The sequence below is a fragment of the Megalops cyprinoides genome, chromosome 10, assembly GCF_013368585.1.
Source record: "Megalops cyprinoides isolate fMegCyp1 chromosome 10, fMegCyp1.pri, whole genome shotgun sequence".
Lineage (NCBI taxonomy): Eukaryota > Metazoa > Chordata > Actinopteri > Elopiformes > Megalopidae > Megalops > Megalops cyprinoides.
Genome location: NC_050592.1, coordinates 12,332,728 through 12,343,487, shown reverse-complemented (window position 1 = coordinate 12,343,487; position 10,760 = coordinate 12,332,728). Strand labels below are relative to the sequence as shown.

Below are 10,760 nucleotides of genomic sequence, written 5' to 3'. Positions count from 1 at the left end.
TCACTGGCACTGGTGGACGCAAGTTGCCGTCACTTCCGTCGTTGGTATAAACATTCTGATTGGTAGCAACCTTTCCGAAGGGGCGGGGGAATCGGTGACGTCATTAAATATGTCCTAGTTATTCAACTAAACCTTTGTGATTTTTGCTAAAAATGTGAAACATGGATGACGAGATTTATACATGTTTTAAGTCATATTAAGAAAAAATGGTTGCATAGCATTAAGAAAAATGTTAACTGAACATTGAAACAATAATCAAGGCACTGTATTAACATGAAGAAAGATGCCATGTGGTTTTACTTTGACCATCCATTTTGTTTTCACCCCTAGCCTATATTTGTTATCAGAAAATAAAAGAAATGACTAATCATTGTTTAAAGCACCAATAAAGAAATCTGACTATATTAGAGTCTATATGTTGCATATGCATATACATTTGCTCTTAGTAATACCTGGCACCAATTGCCAACATAACATTTATAACATTGTTATGAAAGATTTCCTTAATCTGAATTCTGAATTTAAAGAAGACTGATACAAGAAGAATGATTATTTAATTTAGATCCACCGCAACTGCCATTCACAATATAAACAATTCATTTTACCATAACTGTTTTGTTGTTATTCATTCCTAGCTAAAGTCAACATAACTAATTGCACAGGAAGCTCAACTTGCAGTTGACAAGACCATCGGGAAAATTCTTAATAAGATTTTTCTCCACTGAATGGCCATTAGCCTAACTTAAACCACGGTAGGACTGCATGATAATTGTAAAAACAAATCTAGAACAACTCTGACTTTGGCATGGCTGTTTGTTCATTCTGAAGCCACATATAGAGAGCTGCTTCAAAGCTCTTTAAAAAATGTATCAACTGATGCTGCCTTTCAACTGCTCCCAAGTCTGATGCTCACACCCACATCAATGAAAAAAACAAATGTTTTCATTTTGTTATCTGTGTCCATCCAGGTTCTGTAAAGTAAATCAGCACAGTTCTGTGTCTTCAGTTTAATTCCAAAATTTATCGGACAGCAATAAGTTTGTAGTTTTTTCTATGGGAGACACAGCAAAAGCAAAATACGAAGGTCAGATGATCTTATAACCAGCAGTGTGTGCCAACCAACTACTTTTCTTTGTTTTGGCTGTCTTGCTAGCTCTTTACCCTGCAGACATATTAGCAGTTGATTAATGCCGCCTCTTTTTGTTTGTGATACCAGTTAGTAAGATAGCTATGTAAACACCCTTACATCCTTATATCAATATCCTGAGCATTGTTTTTTAAATATTTTAACTGCACTGAAAATATATTCTTGAGTTGAACAAGATATTTCTCAATACATTACGATATATTTTATTTTTGTAGGGGTAGTCACATTAGCTATCTAGCTAACTAGCTAGACATGACTTCCTCTAGTTAGGAAGCATGGAATACCTCTTTGAAGGGTGAAACTTGACTGAGTCCAGAAAAACAGGAGCTGGTTAACTAGCTACAGAAACATTTGATATATCTTGGTAGCTATACCAAACTTTAAATGGGTAAACAATTAATAATGCAGCTGTGAAGGGAAGTTTCGTCATGCCTTTCAAGAGGCCAGCTGAAGCCATAAGGAGGAGAAGAAAGAAACCACAGTGCCCAATGATAATGAATTTTTCTTTCACATTTCCACATAAATTCTGTCTTGTAACTACTCAGCTTGCTGGTTTTAATGGGGTGTAAAGCTGGTCACTTAGGTTACATCTCTCAGGGGACTAAAGCAGAGGACAGTGTTCTGTGATGAAACAAAGGCAACAGAAAAAGACAGAAAGAATCTGGGGCTTTGTGGGATTAGACCTACACCATGATTGAAAATACAACAAATTCTATTTATACAATGAAGTATAAATAGAATTAAACCATGAAAAGTCAAGTTTGTCTCATTTTTTTGCACAAGCTGGATTAAATTTGTACACACCTGCATCACTGCAATTTGGATTAAATTCCAACACACCTGTAGCTAATCTTATCAGTTCATACTACAAAATGTAAAACAGGTATCAGTATCTTTTTACCTCAGCCTTATTAAATATTCACATAAATAATTCCTTTTTATTGTTTTTAAGAGCATTGTTAAGGTATAGAAATCATGAAAAATTATAATTGTTTCAAAACTGAATCAGATCAGTCATGGAGAGGGGGATCATAGTAACCCAATAAGTTAGGGTGAACAATGACTGAAGTTTAGTTACCCACTACTGTTTCTTCTGTGTTTAATCCTGGATGGTTTCTTGATTCATTTCTTGATATCACATTTGCTCAGCTGGCATTAATTCTAACGTGGTCAGACAAAAAAGATGCCGTCCATACAAATTCCAGTGAATGATGGGTTTAAATGTTTCAGCCTTCCTTGTTAATGACTTTTTTAGTTGTGTGTTACACATAGCCTACATGCTTTTGTGGGGTATCAACTGCAGAAAGATTTCAAAAAGACATCAAAACAGTGATATAAATTACAAATAAAAATCAGAAATGCAAGCAATGGAACAAAAGCATCATGCAGACAATTGGCTGATACAGGTCCATAATCATGATACAGGCAGCTGTTCCAAAGAAAAGAACCTACTGAGCTGATTGGCAACACTGAAAGAGGGAGGGAAGGAGATCATTGGATGGTGATGTAGACTGCAGATTCACTTGTGAATTGTACAGAAAAACAGCAACAGGAAAACCATTATATTCACTGGAAGACCCTCCCTTTCCATAATTACTGTCTCTGTTATTACTGCACAAAATGAGAGTGAGTAAGTTGAGGTGAATATGATGGCATTAGCAAAGCCTTAAGCAGTCACAATGATCCATTATGAGACCATAAATATACAAAAATCACTCCCTTGCTCCCTTAGGTGTTTTTTTTTTTATTTTTTTGAGGGAAATCCCACGTCTGCTACTGAACTATTTGGTAAGCTCTACCACTGTTGATAAAGTTCTATAAATATACTTATATAGTACCTTAAGCATCCCTTACGTTCCTTCTATTTTTCTAGTTTACATTTTAAACTATGTGCTATTTTTTATTATTTTAAATAGCCATGGTAAAAAAGCGTTTTTTGTTACATCTATGCCGTGCTTATACCATGCAGAGTATGAAAACGATTGTGCAAGAAATGTTATTCAAAATAACAATTCAAACACAGAACCAAACAATAATGGCTTGAACTAAACAAAATTTTCACAAAAGATAACATTGATAACGAGTTGCCATGAACTATAGTAGGATGTTGGGAGCCGTTGTAATGCCTCACAATAATGACTTGAATTTTGGTTGAAGGTTTACTGGCCACTTATTAGCCGAATTAATGTTTACTTTTATTTTTATACTAGGTCAGCTAGATGAGAGAAGCCTTCCCTTTCTTTCAACTGTTTTACCGATCTTCACCAACAGTGCCACACGTTGTTCGCTGTGGCAGAGCGTAATCACTAAGCTGAAGACAGACGCTAAGCTTTTTTTTTTTTTTTTTAAGTTGCTTAAATCTATTCATAGCACTGCCTATAACGGGAAGCATCCTGAGCGAAAAGTGAACGGTATAGACACGAGAAGAGGTCGGTTAGTCGAGAAGAGCGTTCCCTTTCTTACGGTTTGATAGGTCCGTGCTGCCGGGTACGATGTGGGAGGCAGTTCAATCGTCTGCGCTTACCAAGTATGGCGTTTTAACTGCAGTGACAGTCGTCTGTAAGTCCTGGCCTTTGTATTGTTTTCTCATTGTGATCGTGTTTCACAAGAACGCTGGATGTAGTGCAATAGTTTCAGTTACATGCAATGGATTATGTTTTAGTTAAGCCAAAATATTGCCAGTTTAAAATCATTGTCATTAATGAATGATTGATAGAATATACCTGCTAAAATAAAAACAAGCTATATGAAGATGTTAGTTCAATTGATCTTTCAAACAAAGACGTTAACACACATCATTTGAATTTCATTTTCTTGTGAGAATGATTTTACACGTATTTATTTATTTATTTTGGTGGCTCATTTTATACTGCCAACCGCTGTGTCGGCCCCTGTAGGCTGTAACTCTATTTCTCATACTGTTTTGGTGTAGTCATTGTCAGATAAATTTCACGCAGTAGATTAACAGTCTTTCAATGTACTCAGCAGAGGATTACATACAACGATAACAACAACAAAACATTCACTGACTCTGTTAATTGTAACCTTCCTAATCTCATAGATTAATTCTGTCGTCTTCACTGTAGAAAATATAAGGACTTTATGCATGTTTTTAATAGTATTCTATTTTTACTTGTATGTACATGTACTTTGTATGTTAATTTGCTGGCTTGCAAAATGCACAAAACAAGCACACGGAGGCCTGCAATGCTGACCCCTTGGAGTATATTTTTAACCTCTCCAAACCAGTTTTGGTCCCTGTTGTATCATGTTGTGAACAAAGATCATAAAACTGCAAGACAGGTCTCAAGAAATTATTTACATTGTTTGATTTTTTCACATCTTGACTTGATGTGCCTACAGCAGCAATGGATGGCATTTTAGACTGTGTTGAACTCTGCTGTCAAACCTCCTACACGATGAATGAATCACCCTCAGAGGCAGGTGTTTTCTTATTTGCAGGCTGGTTACAGTGAACACAAAGTCCATGTTGCACTGAAGCACTGAAGAGGTTGTTTCAAGCATGTAAACCTGCTTCTGAGGGCTTTTCTTTTGTTCTGATCCAGTCCTAGTTCTGCTTCGAAAGTGGATTGCAGGTGGAGTCTGCCGCAGTCAGACACGCTTGGATGGAAAGACAGTGCTGATTACTGGTGCCAACACTGGTATTGGGAAGGAGACAGCAAAAGACATGGCCTGCAGAGGTATGGGGAACTACGTCCCACGCAGTGATTGGCACCTCTTCTGGGAAGCGCTGTTTCTTTGGCAGATTTTTGTGTGTTTTAGGAGCACGAGTGGTAATGGCCTGCCGGGACCTGACCCGAGCAGAGAATGCAGCTGCGGAAATTCGTAATTCCACTGGGAACGGGAATGTGGTGGTGCGGCACTTAGACTTGGCTTCTCTCTACTCCGTGCGCCAGTTTGCCAAGGACTACATCGTCAGCGAGGAGCGGCTGGACATACTGATCAATAATGCTGGTGAGCCCACGATAAGAAAATGCAGGGGCTGTCACCTCTCAGAAGGACAGCCAGATAGCCCTGGTTTTATAGCGCAAGAGGTTACTCTAATTTATTTAGCGTCTTTGCCCATAACTGTTGTATTTAGCGGTGGACATGGTGAATTAACATTTCTAGAATGTCTGCCTAGGTTTGACATTCCAGATCAGGGATGCCTACCCCATGCACTATAGTTAATAGGCCTAGTTCACCAATATAAATGTACATTGATTCCCTTTTGAGAAGTACGTCACATTATTGTCATTTGGCACTCTTATCCAGAGCAACTTAAATAGGTTACAGTTTCATAGGTTATCCATTTATACAGCTATATATTTACTTGGCAATTTTGAGTTAAATACCTTGCACAAGGGTACAAAAGCAGTGCCCCCAGCAGGGAATCAAACCGATGACCTTTTGGTTGAAAGCTCTGCTTCTACCCACTTCACCACAGTGCTGCCTACACACTACGTTGCTGACCAAATTATAGCCTATAAACTCCCAGTTTTGTCATTGATGTTGTTGGCAGGTCTCTGAGCATGAGTAAAAAAACCTCCCCTAGATTTTTGCATATCTGACGTTGATGAATCAAGACTCCAACTCATTGGTTGTTTTTTACTTGTCATGTATATATATGATCCCTCTCCCAGGGATCTCATGGTAAATTTCTTTCTGCCCCTGTGTCTCATTCCCTTGTTTCCCACAGGTGTGATGATGTGTCCCAAATGGCTCACAGAGGATGGCTATGAGACACAACTAGCTGTCAATCACCTGGGACATTTCCTGTTGACCAATCTCCTTCTGGATAAGTTAAAGAGCTGCACCCCCAGTCGGGTTGTGAACGTGTCCAGTATAGCTCACAGAGGTGGTAAGTATGTCCCCCGCCTCACTCAGCACTCAATTTGTTTGTTACTCACAGCTTCATATGAAGCTTCAGCTCTTTGACAGAGGAAGGCTACAGGGTGTTGCTGTTGTCTGTAAATGTGTCTGCAATCTATCCATGTCTTCCTGGAGGAAAGATCCACTTTGATGATCTCTGCTTCGACAAGATGCCATACAACTCTCTGGTTAGCTACCAACAGAGCAAGCTGGCAAATGTGCTCTTCTCCAGGGAACTGGCACGTAGGTTGAAAGGTGAGTGGCCTCACACTTAGAGTGCAAGTCTGCATGTCTGGCTTTTGCAGGTGTCAGTTTAAGAATAAGAAAAACCTTATTAATCCCGAATGAATTTGTGGTTTTTATAGCCCCCGTTCCCATGTGCTTCATCCCACATGGTTAAACATTGTGAAATGCCATCCTCCGTGCTCATATAGCATTCACTCACTAAGGACGGTTTGTGCTGAAGAAACAGATGGAGTGTGGTTTTCATTACAGCTCTTGATTACAGTGATTATCAAGGTTATTGGTAAATTACTTGGTTCTAAATTTATTGTTCTAACCTCTTTTTGGTCTACATGCAGTGGTGATATAAAGACAACTCTATGATGCTGTCGTCTTAAACAAACCTTGATTTATTTCATGTTTTTAAGCCATGTGATCTCTTGCATTATCACATACCGATTCATGCATAATACAGAAATGCATATAAAGGCTGCTCCTGTGCAGACAGATATGAAAATGATGACATGAAAATCATGACATTTCAATTCAGCTGGAGCCTCAGTGGCTTCCCTTAAAATCACATGGAATTTAGATGGGACGTAACGCTCACAGCTTGCTCTCATGGTTCATCCCCAGGAACTGGGGTCACGTCCTACAGCCTGCATCCCGGTGTGATCCGCACTGAGCTCAGCCGACACGTAGAGAGCTGGTTTCCGCTGCTGAGGACACTGCTGCTCGCACCCTCCATTCTCCTAATGAAGACCCCCAGAGAGGGCGCACAGACCTCCATCTACTGTGCTGTGACCAAGGGGCTGGAGGAGAAGTCAGGCTGCTACTTCAGGTAGTTTCTAGACCTTAGTTAACAGGGGTGACATAGTTGATGATCATGACCGGGGGATAATCAGAAAATATTGCTTATTGGTTGGATTTGGATATTTGTTTAATTACTGACATAGTTTATTGAAATGATAACATTGATAAAATTGCCTATGCTAAACAGCAATGCAAGTCTGGACCACATGATACAGGTATACATTATCCTTATGTACAGTGATTAAGACAATGGGAAACATGCATTCAAAGGCATTTTGATCTAAAAACTTATGCTTAAATGCTTGAAATTTGTTTCTCAGACAAATGTAAATAGTGAAGTTGATGATGATATGCATGAATTTCTTTCCAAAAAAAAAAAATTTTTTTTTAAGTATTTTCTACTTTGAAGAATCAATCATATAAGCAAAATTCTGTTTGTGTTATTCATATTTCATAGTTTTAATATATTTACTATTATTCTAAAATGCAGAAAATAATAAAAAAAATAAAAAATAAAGAAGAACCCTTCTATGAGTAGGTGTGTCCAAACTTTTGACTGGTACTGGATGTCCATGTTGCACTGGATGTCCATGTTTGTAGTAAAGGGTGTGTGCTGTGTTTGTGTATAACCTGGGCCTGCCTCTGTGTGTGTGTGTCTCAGTGACTGTGCTGTGAAGGAGCCAGCTCCTGAGGGGAAAGACGATCAGGTTGCACTGAGGCTGTGGGAGGTGAGCGCGCGGCTGGTGGGGCTTACTGAGGAGAACCGACCTACCGCGACCTCTCAAATATAGCTGACCTGCGCACCAACTGGGTCCAAGAATGGAGCTTAGGGGTGTAATCATGGTTTTGTGAGCCGGGAACTCCTCCAGATTATCCTATCAGACTGGATTCATCCCCTCCCTCTTGATATTAGTGAGGCGTGATATTGACGTAGTTGTAGTAATGGAACATAACTCAAAGGGACATCCTTGACCATCAATGGATAGATTACTTAAAAGACCTGTATTGTTAGTTTCAAAACATGACAGAAGAAATACTGAGTCATTGGGTAGACTCCAACAATGATGTTTGAAAGGACGTAAGTAGGTAGATTAGTCTGATTCATTAATCTGATTCTTTCCTTCCCGCTGCTGATATACAGCTGGCAAAGATGATCACCTTACCTGACCACATGTTGTCTTACTGTAAATAATATATTTTTTCAAAGTTAAGTTTGAATGTAATTTAATTCAGACTGCTACAACATTCATATTTATGTTTTAGTTCAGATGGATTTGCAGTACCTATTTGTTTTCATCTACTTTACTTATTGTGGTTAAGGAATTATGATCATAGATTTTCCTGAAATTGTTGGAGGCACTATATTTGAATACTGTTAATTTTATTTTTCTTGTACCTAGCAGTAGTTTATATCTATCAATGTGTTTTTGACAAATAAAGGTGGATGCTTAAGCCATGGAAAGTTTCAAGGTGTCACTTATTTTACTTAGTTTATCAGTGGAAGTTTTGTTTGTGTGCATTTTCTATTTTAACACTTTAGTGTTGTATAAAATGTGACATAATGTGTTCATAGTTTAGAACTGTTTAGTTATAAAATATTTGACATGAACCCTTTACACAAATAGTTTCAAAAAGTCAAAACTTGAAAACCTTCACACTCTCCAGATGTCACAGACATGTATGAGGGTTAGTTATGAACCTGAGCAAGAATTTAGCAGAATAGAGTGGCATGCAAAACACAGAATGTATACAAAGATCAAAACCTGTGCAAGTTGACTAGATCTGTGAGACAGCGCTGTCCAATGGTGCAAACAACACAGGCAGTGCTCTGCTGGGCAGTAGAAAAAGTCATATGGTCCGATGAGTCATCCTTCTCAACACGTAGACAAGTGCATTTGTGGCACACGCCAAAACCTACAGGCCTGGATGCTTGTTTCCCATGGTGAAGAGTTCTGGCAGCTCTGTTATGGTGTGGAGTGCCGTTTCCTGGCATGGTTTAGGAAAACTCAACCCCTTAGAGGGCAAGGTAAACGCCAATAAATACAAAGCCATTCTGAGTGATCACCTTCAACCTGTGGGGAAGCATTTCTATCCTGATGGAAATAGTCTCTCTAGGGTGACAATGCCTCCATCCACAGGGCATGAGTGGTCACTGAATGAGTTGATAAGCATGAAAATGATATTAACCATGTGCCATGGCTGTTTCAGTCATGCTGTTTCAGCTCAGTTGAACTTATGGGAGATTCTGGAGCAACACCTGAGACAACATTTTTCACAACCATCAACACAACACCAAATGATGGAATTTGTCTTGCAAGAATGGTGTCACATTCTTCTGATTTCCAGACACTTCAAGTCTTTGCTAAGGTGTATTGTATGAATCTGTTCCAGTGGTTCGTGGTGACCCAGCACCCAATTAAGTCACTGTATGTTGATGTTTCTTTTATTTTGCAGCTATCTGTAGCTTACAGTTTACATTACATTTATACATATTTACTGAGGTAATTCAAGTTAACAGCGTTGCACCAGTGAAGTGAACCCAAACCCTCAGTTATAAATTGTGCTCACTACCAATGCACCACATTGGCTGATGCATACTTTTGACCACTAGAGGGTGGAAAAGTCAAAGGATTCAGTCTACTGTCAGTCTGAGATTTTGAGTTGGGTGTCAAGTTAATCACTCATTTGTTACTGGGTTGTCTTAATAAAAATGAGTATGCTCTATTTTCTGAAGAGGTCCAATAAATAAAATGCAGACAAATGTTTGGGAAACATATTTCACATGCATTTCATCTCTTAAATCACCTCAGTCTCTTGAAAGGAGGTTGAACGATGAACAATAATACCTGCCTAATGGAACCAAATCTCAGGGAAAATACTGAATACATGGCTCAGGGGAGTGAATATTTTGCTAGGGTAGGGCCAAGCCACTGCACAATTGCCAAGGAACTTTTATAATGTTTTCACCTTCTTATATGTATAACAGAAATGCGGTGGTTGCAATCTGAAAAGCTTTCCTCCTCCCCTGTCCTCTTTAAGTAACCTGTTCCTGAATATGTTGAAGATTAGCCAACATCAAGAATTTTTTAGGAGGTTTCTAGAAGAAGACGTCAAGGTGCCTGAAGAATCTATTGTCCAATTTGGATATTTGAGGTAAGAGAGCTGTGGCTCATTATTTAAATTGTTCTGATTAATAAGGATTGCTGCACCTCTGGAAAAGAATGGACAGACATAAACTCAAGCAATTATAAATTTGCTTGTCAAAGTAAGTTGCAGGTGAAATGTGTACTTGCTCTGCACTGATAGAGTTGTTCTTCTATTTCTGAAGAGCAGCATCTCCATAAGCTTTCAGAATCTGTAAATCTGAAAACTCCGACCACCTGAGCAGTTTGACCTATGAAACCAAACAGTCAATCCTTTAAAGCAATTACAGGTTTACACATAAAGATTACAGGATGCTTTGCTGACCAGGAGTAGGGTTGAACATGGTAAGATAGTGTATTATCGTAGTCATAGTGCTTTATGCCAGACAAAAAAGAATCACTTTCTGTCAAAACACTAACAAACAATACAGAAAACATTGTAAGTGCATTTTACTGTAAATGCATTTTACTATATATCTTTTTATTATTGAACAAACCTGTGAACAGTTGAAAAATGATAAATGCTATCACATTCAATCAAGACTATAAAGTTTACAAGAAGT

At 38.6% G+C, this 10,760-nt stretch overlaps 1 protein-coding gene across 1 annotated transcript; it reads left to right on the top strand.

The window, feature by feature from the left end:
- Nucleotides 1-3,639: 3,639 nt before the first annotated feature.
- LOC118784451 (retinol dehydrogenase 12) lies at nucleotides 3,640-7,845 on the top strand. Its single transcript, XM_036538687.1, has 7 exons — nucleotides 3,640-3,706; nucleotides 4,714-4,848; nucleotides 4,931-5,122; nucleotides 5,847-6,008; nucleotides 6,155-6,274; nucleotides 6,878-7,082; nucleotides 7,716-7,845. The coding sequence occupies exons 1-7, from the start codon at nucleotides 3,640-3,642 to the stop codon at nucleotides 7,843-7,845; spliced, it is 1,011 nt and encodes a 336-aa protein (XP_036394580.1).
- The last annotated feature ends 2,915 nt before the right edge of the window (nucleotides 7,846-10,760 follow it).